General features: G+C 39.0%; 1 protein-coding gene across 2 annotated transcripts in view; it reads right to left on the bottom strand.

The window, feature by feature from the left end:
* btbd11a (BTB (POZ) domain containing 11a) overlaps positions 1-27,911 on the bottom strand; it is a 180,806-nt gene that overhangs the window by 18,410 nt on the left and 134,485 nt on the right. For both annotated transcript variants that reach the window (XM_038738711.1, XM_038738710.1), the window contains exons 3-5: positions 13,890-14,097; positions 5,535-5,687; positions 2,545-2,710 (exon numbers count right to left, since the gene is read on the bottom strand). In XM_038738711.1, the coding sequence (XP_038594639.1) occupies positions 2,545-2,710; positions 5,535-5,687; positions 13,890-14,097 (527 nt within the window). The remainder of the gene's footprint in view (positions 1-2,544; positions 2,711-5,534; positions 5,688-13,889; positions 14,098-27,911) is intronic.

Here is a 27,911-nt window from a genome sequence, read left to right as displayed (position 1 = left end):
TCTACAAAGTAATTTAGTAGAAAGGAAAGGTGATGGACTATATTTCCTTTATGAGATCGTTTTCAGTCAGTCACAAGTGGCACCCAAAAAAAACAACCTTTATTCAGTAGCTGTTCGGCAATTTTAACAGTACAGTTGTGCCACGTCTCAGTTCTGCCCATTTTTGTACTTGTGTATTACCATTTTAATTTACTGTACACTACTCCACTAGATTTAAGAGACAAATACTGCACTTTTTACAAGTAAGCTTACCGATGATCATCCTATAAAATAGGAAGAATTGTTATAAAGGTACTAGATGTTTAGTTTGGTAAATAAATACTAAGTAAAACATCAAATAAAGTAGCTAGCATTAGCAATAGCTTGACCACTGCTAATAAAAATGCTACTTACATGTTAATACATAAAATAAAATAATCCAAATGCGGGACTATTGCTTGTAATGCTGTATTTTTAAGTGGTGTCATTGATCTTTTTAGTTAAGCTAAGTTAAGGATCTGAGTGCTTCTTCCCCCACTGTGCCAAAAAAAGCAAGGGATGAAATATGCCCTAGTCTCATGAGCGAGATGTTATGATATTTATGACCAATCACAGAATCACAGAAACATTTAGTGGTTAGCACTATAGCCTGAGAGCAAGTAGGTCCTGGGTTCAAATCTAACAACTGGGACATTTCTGTCTAGGGTTTGCATGTTCTCCAAGGGCTCCTGTTTCCTTATCCTTATAAATACTACTAGTGCTATAGGCAAAGCCCTTAAGAGACCATTAGCAGTTCTGTAAGGAGCTCACCATCAGCTGCGCTCATTAGTTTTATAGGATACCAGAAAAATTAATAATCTAGTCTTTTTTTCCCCCATTATGTTCTTTAAATCACTATTTTCAAATAAGGTACATCTGAAGTGCCATATGTGCATGTTGTGAGTTCACTGGGGGTTACTAATCAGCCCCATGACTAAAGATTGCACTACAATACATTCCATATTCATACATAACATATACAACTCAGATGCAATTTCCTCCTCATCAATCAGAGACATTTCTAGCAGTTGCATGCAAGTTCTGATTTTCCAGACATAATGATAGCCGCCTCAAAATAACTGTCTTTCCGACGAGAGTGACAGCATAGGTGGGCTGTGAAACTCCTAACATAACATCTTATTTCTCCACATGCCACCATATGCACAGAGCACTCTTGAGCCTGACACACCCACACACATTTAGCTCTGAGCGACTGGTGGTTGTGGTAGGGGGGCTGCATCTTAGTGTTACTGCAAAGAGACAAAAGAACTTTACTGTAAACCAAGTGGCAAGTTCTTCCCATTTATGAGCCTAAAAATCTACACTAAAAAACAAAGGACATTTTCATCAGAGTTTTGGACGAGCTTCCATAAAACCTCAATCATATCTCTGATCCGGGCCATTATGTTCAACAAAGGCCTTTTACGACTCACTCATAACACACCAAAGCACTTTATGTTGAAGACTGACATCCCTTTGTGGTGATTCTCTCTTAAATATTTCCTGAACACCGATCTACTTAATCTGCAGACAGCTAAAGAGCGATAGACGGTGGACCATGATGATCATCATGATGAGTTCAAATGCCTCTCGGCCGTGATGACAGACAGCAGCTTTTACTTTATTGCTCCTGTAACGCTGTCTGGTCCTTTGCAGCATTTAGCTGGGTTTACAAGTGAATAAAAGCCTGTATGTCACCACGGCTTGTCATTTATAGGAGTGAGGAGGAAAAGTGTCAGTCAGTACAATTTGTTGTACTGATAGCCTGTAAATACTAAAATCTGCATCTAACTGAATATAGTATGAATCAAACCGCAAACAAATCTAGAGCATCTGAGTAGAAACCTGCCAAGAGTTTCTTAATTGAACTTAACCAGACACAGCTTTCTGACCACAGAAAATCAGATTGCACTATTAGCTTCCACTTAGCAGCACAAGGAATAGCCAGTTTTTCCATTGACTGGGGAAGGTAGAAAATCCCAAATGACATTAACGCTTGGATGCAGTAAGGCTGAGATATCGACCTAAAGCTCTGGCCAGAAAAAGTGTTACAGTATCAGATACAAATAGATAATTTCTTCATCATTTTTTGGATAGACAGTAGTGGTATAATACTATCAGTCTCTGTTTATTTCACAAAAATATCTATATTCATATCTGTGTTTGGATTTCAAATCAAGTATATTGTCGCATGCACAACCGTACGCAGTACAACATATTACAGCAAATATTCTGATGCTGCTCATATCCGTGCATACTTGTATAAACATCCTTATACACAGACACAAAGAAATTAACATTTTCTTGTATATAATGTGAATTTTGTACCATGTATAAGAATTTAGCACATAGCATGACTCATAGGGAGCAGCCTGTGCCCAGCCTGTGTGTGTGAACTGGGATGGATTGCCAGGTAATACTTGTTAGAGATTCACAATTCATTGTGTTTCTCTCTCCACTATTCCTATGTGGGTGTGTGATGTTAATGTAGTATATACATGTAGGAGTGTGTGTTAAGTGCCGGACCTGTTCGCTCATGCTGTTAATGCCATCGGGTCCTAGCAGGTTCACGGCCTGCTTGACCAGGTCCGTCCGTCCGCAGTTGAGCATCCTGAAGCCCAGATCCTGCAGGAACTTGGCCTCTGTGGAGGCTGCATCCAGCTTTCTGGTTGCACAGAAACAATCCTCCGCTCTGCAGATGGAATCATCAGATCCATTACTGTGATTAAGTGGGAGCTTATATCAGAAATGGATTTTGAGATCGGTGGATAAACACCTCTGATGGAAATAGAAAATGATTCTGCTTTTCACAACTTAAACTCTTGGTATTATATAATTAAATGCAACTTTATGAGTTTATTTCAAGTATTGAGCTGTTTGCATTCAAAGTCAATTCTCTAATGTTTGCATTTCTCAGTATATTTTTTCTTTGTTTGCTTCTGGTTATCTACTTCCTTCATTTCCTAAAGTAGCTTTTCTCCAGGTAAGGATTTTGCTGTGACTCATTATTACTCATTCATGTCTCCTGTAAAGTCTCTTAATCCAAGCTGCGAGCAGCTATCACAGCTGATGCTTCCACTGGGTCACAGAGCGACTTTTCATGATGTTTGCTCAATGCTACATGACAATTATATCTGAGATACTGTAGGTAAGGAGAAGTTAATTGGCCATTCACACCTTTCAGTGTTTCTCTGCGCATATTTGAAATGTGATAAGACTCTTAACCCACTGACACCAACACAAAATCATTGACTGAGCTGCCATGTGACAAATGTTGTGCAAGGCCACATAACTGCTGTTGTGTGTATCAGAAAGGGGGAGCGGGGGTAAACAGGGGAGACTGTAATTGAGGGACAAATAAACAGCAAGAAGATTTATCCCCAAGTCACAAAACTATGACATTGGTTACTGCTATCCATTAAAAGAGGGACAACAACACACTTCATGTTAGTTGAGTCTACAGCCATCATCTATCAGCTCTGTTTTAGCGTGTTTACATGAGCTAATTAACAATAAACACAAAGTACAGCTCAGGCTGATGGGAATTCAGGTATTTGTTCAATAGTCAAAGTATTGGACCTTATGATGGCACTAGACGAAAGGTTAAGGGATCACGTTAACGTTATTAAAATTCATCCTGAGGGGGGCATAAATACAGGTGAAACTCTAAAAATTAGCATATCGTGCAAAAGTTAATTTATTTCAGTAATTCAACTTAAAAGGTGAAACTAATATATAGACTTATTACATGCAAAGTGAGATATTTCAAGCCTTTGATATAATTTCGATGATTATTGCGTACAGCTTATGAAAACCCCAAAATCAAAATCTCAGAAAATTAGAATATTACATGAAATCAATAAAAAAAAAGGATTTCAAATACAGAAATGTCAGCCCTCTGAAAAGTATAATCATGCATATGTACTCAGTACTTGGTTTGGGCCCCTTTTGCATGAATTACTGCCTCAATGCGGCGTGGCATGGATGCCATCAGCCTGTGGCACTGCTGAGGCGTTATGGAAGACCAGGATGCTTCAATAGCGGCCTTCAGCTCTTCTTGTTCGGTCTCATGTCTTTCATCTTTCTCTTGGCAATGCCCCATAGATTCTCTACGGGGTTCAGGTCAGGCCAGTTTGCTGGCCAATCAAGCACAGTAATTCCATGGTCATTGAACCAGGTTTTGGTGTGGGCAGGTGTGTTTTGTGGGTGTCCTGCTGGAAAAGGAAGTCAGCATCTCCATAAAGCTCATCAGCTGAAGGAAGCATAAAATGTCCTGGTAGACGGCTGCGCCGACTCTGGACTTAATAAAGCACAGTGGACCAACACCAGCAGATGACATGGCTCCTCAAACCAACACAGACTGTGGAAACTTCACACTGGACTTCAAGCATCTTGGATTGTGTGCCTCTCCATTCTTCCTCCAGACTCTGGGACCTTGGTTTCCAAACGAGATGCAAAATTTGCTCTCATCAAAAAAGAGGACTTTGGACCACTGAGAAACAGACCAGTTCTTTTTTTCTTTAGCCCAGGTAAGACGCTTCTGACGTTGTTTGTTGTTTGACAAGAGGAATACGACATTTGAAGCCCATGTCCAGGACCCGTCTGTGTGTGGTGGCTCTTGATGCAGTAACTCCAGCCTCAGTCCACTCCTTGCGAAGCTCCCACACACACATTTGAATGGCCTTCTCCTGATAATCCTGTCCAGGTTACGGTCATCCCTGCTGCTTGTGCACCTTTTTCTTCCACACTTTTCCCTTCCACTTAACTTTCTATTAATGTGCCTTGATACAGCACTTTGAGAACATCCAACTTCTTTTGCAATTACCTTTTGAGGCTTTCCCTCCTTGTGGAGGGTGTCAATGATGGTTTTCTGCACAACTGTCAGGTCAGCAGTCTTCCCCATGATTGTGAATTCCACTGAACCAGACTGAGAGACCAATTAAAGGCTCAGGAACCCTTTGAAGGTGTTTTGGATTAATTAGCTGATTAGAGTATGACACTTTGAGCCTACAATACTGAACCTTTTCACAATATTCTAATTTTCTGAGATTTTGAATTTGGGGTTTTCATAAGCTGTAAGCCATAATCATCGAAATTATATCAAATAAAGGCTTTGAAATATCTCACTTTGCATGTAATGAGTCTATGTAATATATTAGTTTCACCTTTTAAGTTGAATTACTGAAATAAATGAACTTTTGCACAATATGTTAATTTTTCGAGTTTCACTTGTGTAGCCAATTTTATGGCAATCCATTTAAAAGTTACTGAGACTTTGGTCCATAATGTGCATATAGCAGGATCTTTTGTATTGTCAGAGATTTCTACTGTGGGCAGTTTAGGATGATTAACACTTTCAGAACAAGAAGGACTCCTGCTGGGTGATATGCTCACTAGGCAAAATGACTTGCCATACTTAACAGTGGGTCTGCTTCGCTCACTGAGGTTTAACTTTTATGTTTTATTCGCAGCTTGCTTGTTGCAGTAAAACTTTGTTATGAGCATTGTATCCTTACTTTATTTGTCGAGGTTCACAGTCCACACCGGGGAGCAGCAGCCTGGCGGCCTGCCTCACATCATCGCTGTCCACAGAAAAGCTTCGTCGATGCTCAGTGTGGGCGACTGCCACCCGGATCCACTCCATCAGCGGTGGTAGTACCAGAAATGGCCTGCAGGGGAAAACAAAGGTCTGTTTGCTCACATCAAATGTTCAAATCAAATCAGATTAGGTTAAATTTCAAGGAATGGCATGTAAAATGGAATTTTCCACGAGCAAATAATAGGATGCACAAAGGGTTTTCAAAAATGAAAAGTAAACTAACTTCAAGGCTGTGAAAACTTATTTCCTTTCTCAGTTTCTTGGCAAGACTGGCGGAATCCTACATGAAACACGGTTTTCCACTATAGTTAGAACAGTTTTGTTCATTTCACCTGAGAAATTTCAGTTTCTTTTTGTTATAGTTTAGTTTGCCTCACAGCAAGAAGGTTTCGGGTTCAAACCACAGTTGTCCCGGCCTTTCTGTGTAGAGTTTGCATGTTCTCCCTGTGTCTGCGTGGGTTTCTTCCGGGTGTTCCGGTTTCCCTCACCATCAAAAACATGTTAGATTCTCCTGTCAATGCCAATGACCAGTGACACTGGCTCAGATCTGGAGTTGGTCCAAGGGCGCTGCACAGTGGTTGCCCACGGCTCCCTTGAGGGATGGGTTAAATGCAGAGAATGAATTTTGCTACGTGAATGTGTATGTGATAATAAAAGTATACCACAGGGACCATATAAAAACAACATTAATCTCACATAAGGATTAGAAATTTAGCCACTTGCTAATTTCAAAGTGCGGTCCCTCGGCAGGTCAACTCATGCAATTAATATAAATTCAAATTTAAAATAGGCTACATTAAATACTAAAATCAGTCATAGATTTACATACAAATACTGTATCATATTTTAAAATAATCATTGTCATGGTGTCAAATTAATTTCTCTGTGCGTCTTGTTGGTTTGAAGTGGGTGGTGCTTTGTTGCGAAAAAGGTGATATACTACTATGTATCAGATTTTAGCAACATGTGCATCAGAATCTGATGAGTAAGTGGGTTGTTTGGTCACTGTCAATCAAATCTAATCAAACCACACCCACACAGTCTAGATGAAGTCTTTGTGTGTTAAACTCTTGAAGTATCACCTTAAGATGTGTTTTTTACTTTGATTGTCACCATTAATTTATTTTTATGGAGAAATACTTGCCAAGTGTTCAGGGGCTTTAACTTACTAAACTTACGCTATGGCATAAATAACGTAGCATCATTATATAACATGAACAAAAGTGTACTATATCTGCATCATGTAATTTAAAAGAGAAATTGTAAATAAATGATTCACATGAATAGTTACATTTAAAAATGTAGATAGCAAAAACACAGAATGTTACAGACCATATCAAAATATATAATTTCCTGAATAATGTGACCTTTCTATATCAAAATGTATTTTTCTAACTTCACCTTATCCTTTAAAACACATTGCCGGGGATTCCTAATGCTCTGTGTGCTCTACTCACTTTTCAAATAAAATCACTTAATAAAGACCCTGGTCCAACACTGATAGCCAAACAATTTCTAATTAAAGATGCCCTTATAGATTACTGAAAAGGTAGCTACAATATTCATACTTTAAAACTCCGGAACAGAAAGAGATCTAGAAGCTACAACCTCCTTAAATGCTGATATTACCTTCTTTTTTCAAAATCAGTAATGGGTCTTGCCTGGCTGACATGTTCATATTTCATCATTTATTTCCTGGACCACCCTGTGTGTGTGTGTAGATAGTCTCATAGCCTGTAAATCACTTAATCTATCCTCCTCATATACACACTCTTATGTTTTTCTGTCTGCAGTTTATCTTTTATCCACAGTGCAACAACAGCAAAATTCAGGTCAGTCATTTCAGATATTTAACTCCTTTACATCAGTTCACGAGTGGAACAAGCTGTTTATCTTATTTTGTCATGTACTGAGTCAGCACTTGAACGACACATTTGCTAATGCAGTTTATGATAATGGTGGCAGGTTGCCACTTGAAAATCACTGTAATGTTTGAAAAAATGGGTTGATTTCCAACAGAGGAAGAGAAGGACAGCCTTTTCTTTTTCAGTTCATGAACCTCATTTTTGAAAATGACAAATGTTATTGACTGCTGTAACAGTAGCTACCTAGCTATTAAAATGTGGTGGATAGTGATAAATCCAAAGTTAGCCACCTGCCTTGCCTAGTTGATAAGCTATGATTGAATAATTGTTTGGAAAAGGGGTTTAGTGAATAGCTAATTAGTGAGAGCAGGTGATCACCACTCTGTTTAGCAGCTAAAATCTTGCAGTTTTTTTAGATGGTATATCCATGGTAAAAAATAGAGGTACACTGAAAGCAACGGTAATGGTAAACGTATTCTTTGACAAGCTTTCATGTTTTAATAAGAGAAAGGGCCTATGAATCTATTCCTTTTGAGGAAAATTTTCCCAGAGTAACTGCCAAAATTAACTCTGGGGGAAATATAAGTCAAGTATACTTATACAGTGGATAGAAAACGTCTACACACCCCTGTTAAAATGCCAGGTTCTTATGATGTAAAATAATGAGACAAAGATAAATCATGTCAGAACTTTTTCCACCTTTAATGTGACCTAGAATGTGAACAATTCAATTGAAAAACAAGTTTAAATCTTTGAGGGGGGAAAAATGAAAAATAAAAACCCTCAAATAACCTGGTTGCATAAGTGTGCACACCCTTAGACTAATACTTTGTTGAAGCACCTTTTGATTTCATTACAGCAGTCAGTCTTTTTGGGTAGGAGTCTATTAGCATGGCACATCTTGACGTGGCAATATTTGCCCACTCTTCTTTGCAAAAGCGCTCCAAATCTGTCAGATTGCGAGGACATCGCCTGTGCACAGCCCTCTTCGGATGTTCAGTTGGATTCAGGCTCTGGGCTCTGGCTGGGCCATTCCAAAACATTAATCTTCTTCTGGTGAAGCCATGCTTATGTGGATTTGGTTGTGTGCTTTGGGTCGTTGTCGTGCTGAAAGGTGAACTTCCTCTTCATCTTCCTAACCGACGCCTGAAGGTTTTGTGCCAAAACTGCCTGGTATTTGGAACGGTTCATAATTCCCTCCACCCTGACTAAGGCCCCGGTTCCAGCTGAAGAAAACAGCCCCAAAGCATGATGCTGCCACCACCATGCTTCACTGTGGGTATGCTGTTCCTTGGGTGATGTGCAGTGTTGTTTTTGCACCAAATATACTTTTTGGAATTATGGCCAAAAAGTTCTACCTTGGTTTCATCAGACCATAACACATTTTCCCACATGCTTTTGGGGGACTTGATCATTTTTGCAAACTTCAGCCGTGCTTGGATGTTTTTCTTTAAGAAAAGACTTCTGTCTTACCACCCTACCCCATAGCCCATTCATATGAAGAATACGGGAGATAGTTGTCACATGTACCACACAGCCAGTACTTGCCAGAAATTCCTGCAGTTCCTTTAATGTTGCTGTAGGCCTCTTGAAGCCTCCCTGACCAGTTTTTTTTTCGTCTTTTCATCAATTTTGGATGGACGCCCAGTTCTTGGTAAAGTCACAGTTGTGCCATATTTTCTCCACTTGATGACTGTCTTCACTGTGTTCCGTGGTATATGCTTTGGAAATTCTTTTGTACCTGTCTCCTGACTTATGTCTTTCAACAATGAGATCTCTCTGATGCTTTGCTCTCTGCGGACCTTTTTTTTTGGTCAGAGATGCAACTAAGAAAATATCAGGAAAATCCTACTAGGACAGCTGAACTTTATTTGTGATTAATCAGAGTCACGTTAAATGATGGCAGGTGTGTAATGACTTCTAGTTAACCTGAGTTTGAATGTGATTGGTTAATTCTGAACACAGCCACATCCCCAGTTATAAGAGGGTGTGCACACATATGCAACCTCCTCAAAGATTTCAGTTTGTTTTTCTATTGAATTGTTCACATTATAGGTTACATTAAAGGTGGAAAAAGTTCTGACATGATTGAACAACCCGGCATTTTAACAGGGGTGTGTAGACTTTTCCTACCCACTGTAAGTCCAAGGCGACTGTTTTACAGCAGCTACAAAATAACAATCAAACCTAAGTGCTTTTGTGAGATAAGGGACGATGCCAGATAAGTTGGGCACGATTAACCTACTGTGTATTTTTAAAAGTGAAAAGGATTATCCATCTAACATTTATTACCATATTTGTCTCATCAGCTGTATTCTGGTTGCATTTGGCTACAGTTCACGATAAAAGATATTCTATATCACAAAACAGAAATGAGAAAAATGGGGTGGTGATGGATCAGTGGATAAGACACATGCCTTTGGTGTGAGAGACCCGAGTTCAGTTCCCCACTGTGACCCATCCACCAATGTGTCCCTGAGCAAGACACTTAACCCCTAGTTGCTGCAGAGGCGTGCGGCCTCTGACATGTATAGCAATTGTAAGTTGCTTTGGATAAAAGTGTCAGCTAAATGAGTAAATGTATGTACAAAAAAGTTTGTAGGTTGAAATCATTTCCATGAAGTTTATACACTGTCAGTGTGTCTTCAGTAAATCCTACTCATTCATAATAATTATCCTCATAAAGGCACTTAAAAACTGTCCCTTTCTTTACGCTACATTAGCGAACTAATGACAAACAGAACAGCAATGGAATATAGCTCATCTTTGCAGTGCCCTTAAAGCAGGTCATTGGTAGATAGCGCAAACTTTTCATAAGGTTCTCATTAAGCAGATATTAAGCTTGATGTTTCCCCATTTATTGTACTTCATGACTATACCATTTTCATGACTATTCAGAATACTTTTAACAACAAACGTACTTATTCTACAAGAAACATTAATTATGGGAGAGTTAGAAATATGGATGTTAATAAAAGTGTTTTAAGGCTTTTAAAACCATGAAGCAGCCTCAGATGCACATTATAAAACCTTAGAACACTGAATTAACTGGGCTAATTTCATGTTATAGTCAGTTAAATCATATTATGAATCCATCAGTGAAGGTTTCTGTAGAGCTTTTGTCTCTCATGACCCTCTGGCAACCATAATTTCTCAAAAAATGATTTCAAACAGAACCACGTACCCAGATGAGAGAAATCATTTGGGACTGTTGTTTACCATGTATGCAGCTGCCTGGTCCTTCTGTAAATTTGCTGTAAGCACATTTTTAATCAAGGCAGCAGCTTTTAGATATTGATGCACTGTGTTTGACTAGTCTACATTTTGTGTGCATCATTTTCTCATTCCACAGCCAAAGCTATCCTTCTCTTTACACCTACAGCCTGTCAGGAATTTGAACTCTGGCAGGTTTGTTTTTTTTGTAAAGTGAAGTCTTCACTGCTGTTTAGCAGTAGGCCGACTAATGACACAATTCAGACCTCCTCCATTTTCTCAGAGCTTGTACTCTAACCGATGTCTGCTTCCCGAAAAACATACATACCATTCTAGGTTTTAAAAAGAGAGAGGCCCAGTGTGGACTAAAAACACAGAGTGTAATGTAATCCATCGATCCAAAAAGCGGCCCGTAGCGACAACCACCACCCAGAGTTGCAAGTGTAAAATTTCCTCCTTAGGAATAAACGTCTTGACTAAAATACTGGATATATACCATAATGTATTGCAGCTCTGTTACTATTTTAAACTCCTTTAGATTCTTCATGAACTCTAAAAAATGGAGTAATAACCCAGGTTTCTTCTTCTAAGGCAAATTTGATGTCAGCTCAGGTGTAAAAGTAATTTCAGTAATTTACTTCCCTTCAATAGTTTTTCACCTTACAGAGACTTATCTTCACAAAACAATCCTAAAAGCTGATTTTATCTCATTTAATCATATTCTGCCTCCCTCTCATCCCGCTGTGTTTTTCAGGCCCTTTCCACTTGTCTTCAACCTTTTCCGTAGAATGCTAAATAGAGAATTTTCTCTCTGGGGAGTCGATAGCCTGCTGACATGTCACTCCGCCTGACGTTCCTTTTGCTCCCCAGTGTCGTCAGGATGGAGTTTCATCTCCTCAGAGTGGAGGGAAAATGTTGGAATATCTGTCCATCCAAGTGAAGTCCCCCTGGTTCCCATCAATCTGCTCGATGCCTAGGGAAGTGTCAGCACTGACCAGCCCACGCAGCATCTTACAAGATCGCTTGTGGGGTGAAAAACTCGTGCAAGAAAGTAGGAATGACTGTATTAACTTTTACATTTTTAAATTATTCTAACTCTCAGCTATTAACTGACAGAGGCAATGTTGTTGAAAGGATATATGTGTCAGACAGAGAGTTTGTGCCCACTGAATACAGTGCTTTTACACTGTGCACAGTGTGCCAGAAATGTGGGCAATGGACATTTTGGGAGATTGGATTTTAACTTACGCAAACATTTCTCAGAGATAAAAATCATCTTACCGTTTGATTTAAAGCTTGATGAGTGGAGGTACAGGACCACATATCATAGTGTTGCAGGACAGGAGTTCTTGTCAAAATTGATCATTTTTTGGCTCTTTGAGACACTGAATTAAATTTTGAGACTGTCTGCATTTCCAGAATGTCTGCCAAGGCCTATGCCATTTAAAATGATGCTTTTGTATTTCTAAACTGATCCTTGGTATACCTAATGCATTGTGTGCGAGTAAGTTGATTAAAAGAGTTCAGGTGATCCTTGACAACTGGTAAAACACAGGTTTGTGTTTAGGTGGTCACAGTTACTGGTACCGTATCATGTAAATCGCTCGAACTAGACCAATAAAAAAGCTATGTTAATAATGGTAGCCAGGCATACTGTAAATGCCTTTGTTTACATATTTGCCAGTTGTCTGTCAAGTGCTGAAGTGAAATTTCATACTCTAAAGTTGGGTATCATAGAACGTGTGAATTTACCTCTCATTTTCACCTTGTTGTCTGTTTGAAAGTGACTTTCTGTTGATAAACTTGGACATTTAGACTGGACTTTGAATTAACATAAAGCAACACATCATGAGTTTATGTCTCTGTGTGGGCAGGTCATTTGGGAGTTGTGTTCTTTGAAAGATCCAACAACTGGATTGGCACAAAGTTTTTATTTCTACTGAGGTTTTTCTGAGCAGCTCTGTGATAAATACCTGCAATAAAATTCTCAAACTGGTCAAATTCTATCCTGTTTCCACACTAGATTGGTTTGTTGGGAGTTTTATCATCCCCCGTGACCTTAACCCAACTAGTCTGCTCTAACAGTTGTTATATTTCCGATCTTTACTACATAAGTGTGATGCGTTCCTCATGGTGCAGCTGTTTACCCCCATTACTGAGAAATAATGTCCTGCCCATTTGTTTTTTTTTGTTTTTGGGACATAATGAAACTGAAGGGAACAAAATAATCTGCATTGGCCAGAAAAATGTACAAATAAGCGCTACATGTATTGCTTCTCTGCTAAGACAAAATGTATTGTCCCTCCTGTTTTTTGTTTTGCTTGTTTTTTTGTTAAAAATTCAAGAATGCCACCAAAGGTGCATTCGATGCAAAGAAAATAATTTTCATCCAATGACAGTATGGATGACATTCACTGCACAAAGATTCACCACAGTTTAACCATAACCAACTTGGGACTACCTCATTTAGGTGGTTGAATCGCACTAGAATTCATTTTCCCCTTTGGTGCGGTTTGTTTGGGCAGGTGTGAATGCAGAAATCATACTCAGGTGCGCACCAAAAGCGGACCAAACAAGCATACCGAGACCTCCTTGAAGAGGTGGTCTCGGTATGCTTGAAGAAGGGCAAGTATTATTCCCTTTACCCTGTCAGTTCATTAAGTTCATTAAACTTTTGTGACAGCAATACCACAGTATACTATAGGCTAATAAGACCCGAATTATTACTGTACATGTCCTGTTTTTACGTTATTCTTAATAGACTATGTGGTCGATCTGTGGTCTAAAATTACTAATCATGCTTATAATAAATTATTACTTTGAGAGCTCTTTGCGATACAGATCAGAAGTATTAGAGTGCTGCATAAACGTCTGTCAGTCAGTGGAGATTGATTTCCCCATGTGGGTCCTGATGATTCAGGATTACAATCGCCAAAACTGTCCAATCAACAAGTTACCTGTAAGTCTGTGTAACGCCATGGTTACTTCTCTTGGTTCATTTGTAAAACTGCAGTGTGAACACGAACTGGACCAGAACCTAACTTGGTCTGGACCAAATGAACCGAACTACAGGTGTGAAAGCACCCTTAGATACTGCTTCTTGGTCCAAAAAAAAAAGCTAATATGATAAAATATTTAGGCAAACTGGTCCTAGATTTGGATTAAATAATTTCCAGGGTTACTGTTAGCCTCACCTCTCAGTCTGTAAGGTGACTTTGGAGGGCTCAACGTTGGGGTTTTCCCATTCCATCTGTGGGCAGTGCATGAAGTAACACAGGGTATAGAGGGCCTCAGGCTCCCAGTGGACTGTGGTGGTGGTCTTCTGGTGGACTGGAGTCCCATTGCTGGGGTTCTTGATGTGCAGTGGCTGGAGGTGGTGCATTGCCCGGGATACCAAATCACCTGGAGGATATATTTCGACACGAGAAAAGTGCATGTATTTTACCAACATAATGTCATAAAGATACTCATTAAAGATAAAATTATACTATTGTGTCCAACACTGAGATCTAGTCATTATAACAAAGTCCTACACATTACTCTCAGTGCACACATTAATTTTCTGCACAACTCTTTCAACATGTGAGTACTTGCAGCACTTCTGTGGTGAAGCAGAGCAAGCTCCCCCTTTTGCACACCCTCTGATTCACCGTACATTTATTCATACACATATGCCCACACAGTCCTTGCTGAGTGGGAAATTGCTGCCTTGAAATTAAATCTTACGCACATCGTGCCTCTCAGTAAATCCCCTAGGAGTCTGTGCTCTTATTCTATCCTCATTTTATCTTTAGCTCTTATTTTTCTCTTTTTCCCCCTCCCAGTTTTCTTACATGACCATCATCAGGAAACTACAATATCTCTGTCAGTGTGTGTGCAAAATGTCAAATGAATCAGGAGAGCATTTTTAAACCTAGTGAACTTCCTGCCATTAGAAATGTTATTGTAGGCTTGGATAGGACAGACATAATATTGTAATTCTATTAAAGGATAATTCAGATTTTTTTTACCATTGTTTCTATATCGCGTGACCAAAAATGAGCAGTCAGAAAATCAGACCGGTTGTAAATAAACCAGTCAATAGTGAGTGAGGTGCTCATGGTGCTGAAGTAATTTTCATTTGACACGGAAGCTGCAGCTGCATTTGATAGGAGCAATAAAATTAAAATAAAATTTAAAAAAAAGGAATAGCTTAACATTTTGGGAAATATGCTTATTACCTTACAGGGAGACAGTTAGATGAGAGGATCAATACCACTGTCATATCTGTCAGTTAGCTTAGCACAAACACTGGAAACTTGGCCGCTACAGCAGCACATAATCCCTTGTAAAATGGTGAACTGTTGTTTTTATGACAAACAAGACAAAAATTGTTAATTAGTGACATATTTTGTTACCTATGAACAGAGCCAGGCTAGCTGTTTCCCCCATTGCAGTCTTTATGATTAGCTAAGCAAACCATCTCCTGCTGCCTTCATATTTAATGGATAGATATGAGAATGGTATCACTCTTCTCATGTAACAAATAAGGAAACAAGTTATTTCTTTATGTGGACTTACTACAACGTACAGTATACATTTGCGTCAGTGTCATCCATGCATGATGCTACTTGCCTTTTTTCATGTAAAATGTTAACATATGAATATGAATCCAAACTGCAATAAGGTGGAATTACCTGTCATATTGTAGAACAAACATCTTTCCACACACAGTTGGTTTACAATGAAGATTTGAATTAAGGATTATGCAAGTAGTACTAGTTACAGGTAAGTCCCCAGAGAATTAATGTAATGTCCTCTGAAATGACCAAAAAAATTGTGTGCATTTGAGAAGCCATAACGCAAACATTTTCCTACAGTTTTAACACATAGTTGTTGAGTAAAGCCTAACTTCAGTTTATTTATGAATGAGAAAATCATGTAATATGTTTCCCAAGGTCCCGAGGACTCAAACGACCTCATAACTCAACAGTTTTCTGTAAAAATTACACCAGCCACAGAGATGAAGTAAATCTAACTTTCTGGTATCTTTCATGATGAATGTGGTGCATTGCTTTTAGTATGAACCTATTTCAAGCTCTGTCTGTACGTAGCAGGAGCAGAGAACAAATGAAAGTCAAAAGAAATTTTACAATTCTAATAGTTTTGAAAACCAGTAGAGTAATGAATTTCAACGTCTGAAATTCAGTGCCTGTGTTATTCAGAGGCAGATTTTCAGTGCTGACTCATAATTCTCTGATTTAGGATTTTGACAACTTCACAGCAGCTTATCGATTAGGTCATTAGCGAAGCATTTAAGAATAACGATGTTGCTCTGAGAGTGAAAATACTGCAGTGTGAGGCTGAAAATTAATATCCCCATTGATCTAAATTTTTACTCGGTTTATTAGAATGCTGGAGCTTTCATGCTTATAGAAGAACATGGACACTTTAGACAGAAATCACCACTGCCTGAATCTTGTGAGTTCATGCACTCTCTCTGGATAAATGAGTGACGTGAATAAAACAAGATGTGTGAAAGTCTGAACCTCTGAGAAAGCAGTGCAACAGTAAACACATCACAGCACACACATTCTCTCTCTGATCTTCTTTGATTGTTTGTTCCAAAAATACCCCGTCTGAGGAAAGTTGGCCTGTCTTGAAACCTCATTCCTTAGACAGAATGACACGGTGAATCTGCGCCCAAGGTTCTCCATCTGTCAGACTAAAGGCCCCTGACACAGGCAGTCAGATGTAAACAGAGCGCGCTGCTCACAGCACAGTTTGCACTACGGCTCATAGACAGTTTTCTAGAAAGAATTAAATACATCAATAATTAAAGAAAACAAGATAAATCATGACCTATTTCCATGACTGTGTTGAATTGAAGATGTGTGGCAGGGTAAAGCTCCCAATCTCCAAGTATGACATGTTAGACAAACGTGATTAGGGATGGTCACCTAGTCAGATGCAGCAAAGGCAGCTCCTGAAGGTGCTAAGTGCAGAGCAAAGAAACCACAACGAGACCTACTCTCTGGCTGAGGAGGATGTGACCTACAGCCACAGCTGCAGTTGTCACTGACTTTGGTTGACATTGGGGTGATGTTTGGTCAGTTTTAAGATCCTAAAAACCTATTTCCAAAATCAGTTTACTACAAAAATTATTAATAATTAAATTATGAGCCCTTCTCACTGATTTAAAGTCACTAATCATATCAAATGAGATTAAACAACAACCACGCAATCTTGATGAAGCAGATTAGCTGAGCTTTTGAGTGTTAACAAATAATACGGAAAGGATGTTTGCTTCAAAACTTTGATTGTTGCATTTTTAGTTACAAATATTTAATAGTTTACATTTGCAGACAATGTTTTAGGGGCTGTAAATTTGTCAAACCTTTAGCCAGGAATATTTCTTAACCTTAAATATTATTTTTGAAACGGTGATTTGTGATGGTTTTGGAAAGGATGTAAATGCTCCGTATTTGTATAGCGCCTTTCTAGTCTTTTCGACCACTCAAAGCGCTTTTACACTACATCTGCATTCACCAGTCACACGCATTCATACACTGAGCCTAAGTGCTCAAACGGAAACTAACATTCACACTCACTCATACACTGGCAGAATAGCCCAAGGACACTTCGACACGCAACCAGGGGGAGCCAGGGATTGAGCCGCCGACCTTCCGATTAACGACCAACCCGCTCTACCTCCTGAGCCACAGCCGCCCAGGAAATACCAACTGTACTGTCCTGAAGATGGGGGCATCAGCACAGATACGACGTGCATGTGTCATTCTGGAGGGCAGTTACAAACTACAAGTTTTGTTGTGGAAGACTATGAAAAGTACATTACTTTTCATAACTGCAGGTACAGTAGTGCTAAATTGATTAATTTCCTAAGTCATTTAGCAACTAAAAATGCCAATGATTTTCTCTGTTGAATATAACTGATAATTGAATACCTTTGGGCTACAAACTGCTGATCAGACACAATAACCAACTGAAGATGTCATGTTGAGCTCTGGGAAAATCATTTTCACTATTAAAAAAAAATAAAAATGAACACATTAATCATTAAATGCAACAATCATTACTTGCTGCGCTACAGAAACTACAGGCACAAATGTGATATGAGAAATGGCTCCTTGACTGTGCTACACTGTGCAGCTTGCAGACTCTGTTTGCTACGCATGTTTGGTACTCAGTAGCATTTAGCTTGAAACACTAATCTGGTGGATTCATTCAGCATAGAAAACCTTTCCACTCCAAGTACTCAGGAAGTCCCTATGCTACTCAGTGTGCTACTGGCCTGAATATTAAGAGAAGAAGTTAGGCATTAATAAATATTAAGGGGACAAAGCAAAAAGGACTGAAACATGCATTTACATTACAAACCCCCTCCCTGCTCAGTGGGAAACAATATAAGCAAACCATAAAACAGACAACAGAGAACCACTAACAACTAACAACACTCCCTCAGGGATTGCAGAACTTGCAGTAAAAAGAGAACTTTATAACCACACCACGTCCATAAATAATACACCACATCCAGCTTTCTACCACAACAAATATTAGAAGCAGCCACCATGCAAATGCTGAAAAATGCCGCTCGCCCTCTGAGCTCAGGGCCGTGCCGGGGCTGATCATCAGGCTTTCTTTACCTTCATTAATTGTTCTTGTGACTTTGGTTTTGTCAGCAGGATAACGTTTGCTCTCGTCTCCTTTGCTGTAATTATCTAAGCAACACTCCTATGGGGTTCATGCTTCATCTCATTTGAATTAATCACAGGGGACAGCTTACTGTCTTCCTTTCTTCCAGCCAAGTCCTTCCCTCTTGGAAGGACTCATTACAAAACTTTGTTCAAAATTCCCAGAAGAAAAAAAATGGTGAAACAGCACAGAGCAAAAACTCCCTGCTATAATGAGATAGACACTTGAAATTCTGTCACAAAATCTGTAATTATATTTCTCTACAACATTACAACCAGTGAACTCGAATTACACCTAACAAATCATTAGAAGATCAGATCTTTTCACCTATGACTCCACAAAAACATACCTCAGAAAGCTTTAATGGTTGTGTTTCTTTTCTACATGTCAGTATTTGAGGCCAGGTTAAGGTTTCTCTGTTTGTACTTTATACTCGGCATGTACTTGTTGATATGTACTTCTCTTCAACAGGTACAATAAAGCCCAATGCAATTATGTTCTCATAACAAGAAGAATGTGGTTTGATTGATTGTACTTGTGAGTTTATTTTGACAGAGAGTAATTATAAGTTTTTATTGCAATATAATATAAACATAAAACTCAACTTATTATCAGTCCAATAATATGCTTTGTATTTTAGTTGTTATATATGGTTTTATTTTCTCATCACATATTTTAAATAGTTGCCAGGGCTGTTGTGTTTCTGTTGGATTCTACTAATAAATACATCGACATATCCCATGTTAATGTGAATATGGTTGCGCACATTAGCAGAGTTAAATGGGCCCTGCATGCTAAGTGAGGAAATTATTTACATTGATATCACAAGTTTGAATTATTCTGAAGACTTTAACACCCAGAAGTCATGTACTGTAGTGTGCCATTAGTAAATTATGCTTCCTCAGTCTACAGCATATATCTATCATACTGTCAGTGATTGATTGGGGTGGAGGTGGTGTAAGATCCTTATTTGCAACTACTAGTTTTACTCCTTCACTCATTTATTAATAACTTATCTCTAACAAATTGATGCAGTTTTATTCTTTATGTTTTGTATTTTTGCAAGATTCATTGGTTTTTGACAACTTTCTCTTCATCAGTGTGCTGCAGAATTAGGGAGGAAGCAGTGGAAATTACTAAAAGGAGTTCAGATAGTTATGGGTTGCAAATTTAGGAGATTCATCTCCTGTAGCTACTCAGCATGGAAGCCCTTCTGGGAAGGAGAAAGCCTGTATCCATCATATGATCAATTTTTTTAAAGGATAATGGGATGGATGAGATGCATGGCAGCATTTTGGTATAATTTTATCTTTCAACAAACTCAATGCATACAACTTGGGAACAGAATATTTAAATGTTGCATCATGTTTGTGTATCTGGACATAATCTTTTGAATTTTACATAATTTTATACTGTCCACATGGAACACAAGAAACAAAGGAGTGAGGGGTAAATTCTCTCAACTCAGATATGGTTAATATAGTAAAATATTAACTCTCTGTTAGCTGTGTTTTTTTGTTTCCACCAACTGCTGAGGACAATATATAGCTCTTTAGCTGCTAAATGTTCTTCTATGTTCCCCAGCTAGGCGCTAACTGTGCCTGTCTGCTGTTTGCTGCTGAGCAGGTAGTGTACACTGAATTTTTTAAGCTTTTGGCTGAAAACAGCTGCCTGCTGCGGCAGAAAGAGACACTATGAGAGCGGTAACCATAAAAGTAAAGTTGTGGGCTTTAGAGGCAGGTGATAATTCTCTGGTGGTTTATCACGACAAGTGACACCTTTAAGATTACACATAGTGATTTGATTCATCGTTTCCCACTTTAAATTAATAAGGATGTATCTCCACTTTGAGCCTGGAATGTTTCATTTTTTAATTTAACATATTTAGATTCAAGTTGTCCAACACTGTCCATAATTGTGGAAAGTTTGCACCAGTCTTTGTGTGAAACATTTCTGTTTAAGATCACATCAATTTCCATGCCAGATAACTGACTGAAATAATAGTCAGAAAACAATCCTGTAATTCAAGCAGACAAAGTGAGGTGAGCCAACTTCATATCAAATGGGACCCAAGATTATCATGGCGAGACAACTGTTGTGTTCCCTAATGGATGTCTGAGATGGAAGATTCCTCCTCTGTCCTCTGACACACTGTTATAGCCTAATGCTCCCCAGGGGATGAACTGAGGACATTTAATCATCACTTTGTAATACGACCGACTCAGAGCTCTGCCTTTGGGGCACATTAGCAATTCCATGGCAACTATTAATCATAGTCAATTACAGGACATGTCATCATCAACACAGAACTAGCAGATACTTTTACCAGCGCTGCGCAAGTGGAAATTAATCACCAGTCGACACATTTAATATAATAATCAGATATGTGAAGGAATGCCATTGATAACTGTGTTTGAATAGACAGCGAATCCATTGCCGGATCCAGTACAGTAGCTGCTTTTAAGATTCAGCTCTTCAGTTTGGTGGTTTAATAATCCAAATTCACACTTGTGTAGTAACATGGCTAGGAAGCAGTCAGAGGCCGAGTGACCATCTGGAGTACTGGGAGTTTACCTGCTGGGCCAGTCCACCTGAGAGCCAGCAATGAGCCAAACAGGAATGAAACAAAAGGGTAAAATATATCCAAATGTGTTTTATTAGTCCTTTCTATTGGCAAACAGGCTCCATGGAGGGAAAATGAGGGAGGGTTTGTCACGAGGGGACCATTGGTCCATCTTGGATTTTATCGTTTTATATACTCATAGTAATATAGAACACTGTTTGCGTTCAGAATAATTCCCAGCAACACGGAAAAGCAGCAGACCACCGTTTGCAAAGGTGAGGCTGAAAAAAACCTAAAGAGAACAAAGTGCCTTGCTACAAATGCAACACAATGATTTGAAGCACCAGACATCAGTGCAGCACTAGTGATGTTTCCAGCCAGCGTACTGCCTGAATGCTGAATTTATTATACAATACTTAACATGGTATGCTCACATGAATGACCAAAGCTGTAAGTATAAAAACAGCAAAGATGACATATAATGAAAGGAACTATTTGGCACAGAGTGGGGAAGAAAATGTGGAAAATATCACCAAATACCTTTAAATCCGGGTTACCATTTGACAGTCAACACTCAAATAACTCAAACTCCATTAATCACTAAATTTAACACTGAATCTAATGACAAGATGTGAAATAGGTCAGTCATAGTGATAGAGAGTTAGCATGAATCTCTGCAGCTCTACAGAACTTTCTTTTGCCTCTCTTTAATCATTTTGTTTTTTTGGGACCTGAAAACAAAACAAGGCACAGAATAGGGTCTGCTTGGCAACTTTGACCATGTCTCAGACTTGTAGGTAACCCTGCCCTGTATTCCTCCACATTTCTGACAGCAAGTTCGGCTCCATCAACCCATTCTTTCTAATTCATAAATGATCGTGCAGTCAGTTGTTGGCATGCGTCAATAAGTATTTAGTCGCTACTTCCACAGACTCATAATTTTTTGTTGTTCGTCTGCCAAAAATGTTTCAATGTTCCTTTAACATTTAGGTGTCATGAACATACTGTAACTTTATTGGTAAACTAATTAAAACTAAAACAGTTTCTAATGAGCCACAACACAAAACACTATTTCTGGAGGCAGGTGCTTATATGAGAACGCAGTTGCCATCTGTTTTACCCAAGGATCCTTCAACAGTGGGGTACAGAATAATTCATTTAAATATTATATAACACATTTTACACACAATACATTTTAAAAAGTTCAGATCTATGGGCTGGATTTCTCTCTTCTTCTTGGACAGTATCTGGACCAGCCAGGGTCAAACGTCCAGGGTAGTTCTTTCACCCCCAGTCCTCCCAGGAGGAAATTTCTAACTAAATATGTGGAATGAAAGTCCCATGATACACTGCAAAATATTATGAAATCCCTGTTTAGGAAAATAAAGGACTTGTCTCATGTTTCTATATCATGTCTAATAGTACCAGTGCGGCAGAAAACATCATGATTCCTTCCTTCTGGCCTTACCAACCATCCATTTCTGGACTGATGATTGTGAGCAAAAGCAATGAAACAACACCAGAAAAGCTCAGTGCACCGACCGAAGAAATCTGCAATGGCTCATTTGCAAAAGTCCCAGGGATCCCTAGAATAGGTCTGTTCATTAACAGCTATTATGAAACCGGGGAAAATAATACGAGACCCTTCTTGATAACGACTTCTCTCAGTCTAAAGAGGTTTCTGAGCCGTAGCTTCATTTTGTCTCATCATCTTGCTTTAGCTTTTCCAGATATTTCTAGTCTGTGGAAAATGGAGCAGGAGATTGCACAAACTAACTCTGCTGTTCTATTGTCATCATCTTTCCTGCAACTCACAGGAGGGGACTAAATGGATGCCACTTTAGTTCGTCTAATGGCTCTTTTAGGGACTTTAATGGCTCTTCTGTGAAGCTCTCCAGAAGCACTAGAGCAGACTGCAGCAGTCTATAATAAATAATGTTCCTATGTGTGGTCTTGATTATCCACTGCATCAAATGTACTTAAATAGTACTGCACTATTCGTATTTCAGTTGAGGGCTTATTTTTGTTCCCTTTTTTAAATATGCTTTAAAATGATAGTCTGGCTGGAAAATTACTAGCCCTGTTGTTTACATAAATACTACAAATTAAATCAAAAGACAACTCTGTGTACTTGTGTAAACTGCATGGCAGCAACAGCTCATATAATGTTGGGAAAAGTCTGTATGCAAAGTAAATAAGCGTTGATAAAAACACAATACAATTTTACAGTAGAATATTTACATTTAAGAAGACTAAGAGTCTAGAGCCATGCTAGTAACTTTGTGAGGCTAAACTTAGGCACAGTGGTGCTTGGAACTAAATTCTGACATCACCATGCTAGCATGTTCACAACAACAATGCTAACATACTGATTTTTAGCAGGTATGATTTTATCATGTTTACAACCTTAGCATGCAAACATCTGATAATGGTAATGTCACTGGTTTTGCAAGTGTCTGGTCATAAGTGAAGTTTTATAAACTAGATTTGGGAACTAAGGTCACACCGCAAACTCATCCAATTTCTGCACACCTAGTACTTAAGCACACCTTCTCCGTTCAACTCCCTTCGTCTCAGCTTTCTCATCCCTCCCACCCAAATCCCTTTATTTTCTCTCTCTCCCCCTCTGCTCCCTTCCCTGTCTTTGTCTGCATACAGGAACCGGGGGGTTTCCGCACGTCCGCAGACTAAGAGACGGCTCCCCCACCCCGAGTCTCGACTCCACCGGTTCCCGCACACCTTCTTGCCAGTAGACACCGGTCTGCTCTTCACTCACGCATCCGTCGGGCAGATCCGACTCCTCCCCTTCATCTCCCACCTGTCTTCCCCTCAACCCTTCATCCATCACACCTCGACCCCTACCCCTCATTCCTTGACCCTCTCCCCCATCACTACATCACTCAGCTCCCCCTTCGGGCATTCGATCCGTTCTTTCCCTATCTCGGCTCCATTTCAAGCAATAAACCATTGTTAACCTTCTACGTTCGTAGGCGTGGTCTTTGTTAGTGAAACCAAGTTTGGACAAATTTGATGGTGGCGCTAGAAGAAAAGTTAGCGGATGACCAAAGTTACTCAGATTCATCAAGACCATACCTGTCAACTTTGGGATTTAAAAATAAGGTAAATAATAAGGGTGCAGTCTCAACTCGAATATCGGAAATCAGTTCATACGTATCTATTTTTAAGGCAATATGCAAGTGAAATACTCAGTAGAGCATAGCGCTGTAGAGCAATGCATCATCCAACCTGATTCCCTCTTCTTCTTCTTCTTCCTCCTCTTCCCATACGGGAGATTTACAAGAAAATATTTTAACAGGATGACACCAGGATAGAACAGTAGGGTTCACAGGCATGCAAGACATTTATCTAAAATCAACCTACTGTCAGTGCTAGAGGAAAAGTCAGTAGATCACCAAAGTCTCTAGCATTTATCCTCGAGGCACCATGAATATCTGCAACAAATTTCATGGCAATCCATTAAATAGTTGTCGAGATATATCAGTCTGGACCAAAGTGGTGGCCAGCCAACAGGAAGACAGACATTACCCTCCCTCGAGCCATCTTGTTCGCTTGGTAAAAAACAAGTTTACCACTTTTAAGAATCCCTTGTACATTCTTTTGCATACATGTGTTACAAAGTTAATAGTGAAGGTAAAGTATTTGCAGCATCGAGCATAAAGACAGGTGAGAGATAAGGGAAAGTTGTTTTCTGGCAGGGGAAGAAAAGTATTCTAAATTTACGTCTTAAATACATTATTTTCCAGCGATATTTATTATTCTGACCTTTTAAAAACCAAACTGAAGTCACTTCCTTCACCCACTCTTGTCCTTGGTCATTGTGTATCCTTTTCTAAATTGAAAAATAATTGGCACCATTATCATGGCCGGTCAAAACACGATCAAAATGATATCCTGGAGAAATTTCAGGAACAAAACATCTTTTATAGCCTATACATGCTAGGAATTACTGTCTCTAAAATAAAATCGTACCCGAACTTTCTCGTTCTGTATATACTGTTTACGTACTCATTCAAACTGCCTCCATCAATCTTTAAAATATCTCATTTAAGTCTTACAGTAACCTTGTAATAATGCACCAGTTTGTAAGGACTTAATAAAAAGCCATAATCACAGAAGATGAGGTGTCTTCAGAGGTGTCTTCTCACACTAAATGAATGATGAGTCAATGATAAACTGGCTGTGTATGAAGCCAGAGAATAATATAGTCTTGATGGCAGTTCAGTCAAAATACCAACAGCATTACTCCCTTTTGTGAAGTCCCCTTTCATCAAAGCACTGATGCAAACAGTTGCCTGTATTTGTCTCCAAACAGCTGTCCTGTCTTTTTTTTTCTGGAAACAGTTAGGTGGGAACTAAGAGCAGCCTGTTCAATTCACCGCCTTATTACCTCAAAACTTCCATTAGCCTCATGGGCTCCATCCAAAACAGTCAATTAGTGAATCTACAGCACTGCTTTAAAGGCACGGTGTAATGTCCTGCTGCAGAAGGAATTCAGTGTAAAGTGGATGTTAAACACGGATAACTTTGGCCTGTCCCTCAGCCACTAAAGCCACAAGTAGTCAAGGCTGCTGGGTAATAATTATTAATGAAGACCTTCTGCCTGTGGGTATTGTACCTCTCCGAAGAGGTGCTGCACACTTGAACTCTTACGCGTGCCGGTGCATCCGCCTTATTGGAAATGTAATACATTCAACAGACTCTAATTAGAATCCAACACTTGCTGTATGACAACATAGCAATGGCATGATCAAATGACTCAAAGTAATCCCTACTTAATAACAGCAAGTTGGCGGTTATTAAACTCAAGAGTCCTCAGTTAATGTTTGTGTCCTTATGGAACAAACCTCTCAAGAACATGACAAGAAAAAGCATCATACGGTTTCAAATTGGTCAGTTGTTTGGTCGTGATGGATCCTTCTTTAAGCGAAGGTTTGTCTCTCCTTCGTTAAAAAAAGCATAAGTAAAGCAAGGTGAAAATGTGCTTTGCTGATCACACCTTTACACCTTCCCCATTTAGCTCTTATAGTAAGCTTCATGTCAAAATGTAGTGGACTGACCAACAGATCAGACCAACACTGCAGTCCCTACAGCCATACAGCTAGCATAGCTACAAATGTGCTGAATTAGGTTGGAAAGTCAGATTTTCTGTGGACATAGCTGTATTTATTTGTACTATTTTTCAGTGTGAGGCATAACTACACATTCAAATGCTGTATGGTTATACAGAATGACATCTATAAAAACTAACTTCTGTTCCATTTACCCTATAGGTTTGTAAAATCATCTTATTGTACACTGTCCAACATTATCATATACATTTAATTCTGTATTGGCTTGTTCCAGCTCTTTAGCTACATGTTTATACATTAATGAACTATTAATAAATGTGCATAATTTACATATTTCTCTAAAACCTATATACTCGTACACGTTTGGGTGTCTTGGAAATTTCAGAATCTCATCTATAATATAAAAAAAAACGTTTTGAGGGTTTGAACAAAGCTTGGCTGCACAGCATGAGTTTGTAATAGCTAGTGCTGAATAGGTTAACCTAGCAAATGACCAAAGCAATGCATACGCATTTATATGCATATGAAGTTAGCATTCTCTATTAACACTTAATTTCAAATGTTAATCTGCCTTCTGTCTTTCAATTATTTTACTCTCAAGTAATGCTACATGTAAGTGTTGTTTTAATGGCACTGAAAGTAGTTGGAAGCACCTTGTTGTAAGTAGTTGAAATATAGTCATAGTTGAAACTGTTATTTGTATCATATAAGCCTAAAGCTGTTTTTTTAGCCTGCTTTACCTAGATGTCTTTTGACCTTGAAAAAAACAAAACTGTGATTATGAAGCTTCAGCTCTTAAATGTCACTCACAGAAGAACGCAAACTGAGAAAGTCTCCAGTGTCTGAGGGATTAAGCCTAGAAAATGTGGTCTTACATCTTCCTTTTGAAAAATACTGGAGTTATTCCTCAATCAGCACTTTAATCAATATTGTAATCTTTGCAGCACCGAGCTGCTCTGAGCGAGTGGGATCCTGTGGCAGGTATCGAGGGACATTAAACCATTATACAATAATGAAGCCAGCCTCACGTAATTATACTGCAGCATGCAGCAACAACCTACAAGATTTTCTAGCATGTGTGTTTTGTGAGAGATGAAGAGGTGTGTGTGTGTGTGTGGATGATTGTGAAGAGGGTTGTTTGTGTCAGCATGCCTTCACTGTCCTCCTAAAGGTGCTGGGAGACAGATAAGGAAAATGGCCGCACCCTGTTCCAGAGACTGAATGTGCCGGCCTCATCTTCAAAGCCAAGGCATCAATTTATGTATTTATTTTTAAACTACAGTGTCTCTAAGATGGACAGACATGAAGAAGTGAATGGCACTGCAGACATCTGAGAGGACAGAGAAGTCAAGTGAAGAGGACAAAATGACAGCAAGAACCTTTCCCGGCACATCCAGATACTGTTCTTCTTTGACATGTTCATTAGAGAGACACTGAAAAAGACATGAGGGGGTCATTTTCATCAGGAGCTGAAGTAGTCAAATGAGAAAAAAAACGAAAAGAAATTCAACATTATAGCTCAAATTGCATCACCCTGTTTACTGACTTGATGAAGTTTATTATGAGATTTTATCAGCTTAGAGTAAATAAGTCTGACTGACTCATTTTTCTCCCTTTTTCTTTCCCTCACCTGTGCTGAGAAGTGGGTCAGACTGTATGAGATTAGGAAAGATGATGCATGGCGAAGTAGGAGAAGTATTTAAACTCTAATATAATGAAAAATGAGAATAGCACGGATGGTCTTGAGATGAAATGTAACACCTCCCTGTGAATCTCCTCGGTCCATGTGTGTGTGTGTGTGTGTGTGTGATGCTATCCCATTATCCCATATACACAAAGTGTGTGGGATAATGGAGCAGAGATGATGTGGT

This window comes from Micropterus salmoides, unplaced genomic scaffold (assembly GCF_014851395.1).
Source record: "Micropterus salmoides isolate LMB-PRFRI ecotype aquatic unplaced genomic scaffold, ASM1485139v1 Ms_hic_scaffold_23, whole genome shotgun sequence".
Lineage (NCBI taxonomy): Eukaryota > Metazoa > Chordata > Actinopteri > Centrarchiformes > Centrarchidae > Micropterus > Micropterus salmoides.
Note: the sequence above shows the minus strand (reverse complement) of the source record. Positions and strands in the feature narration are given on the sequence as shown.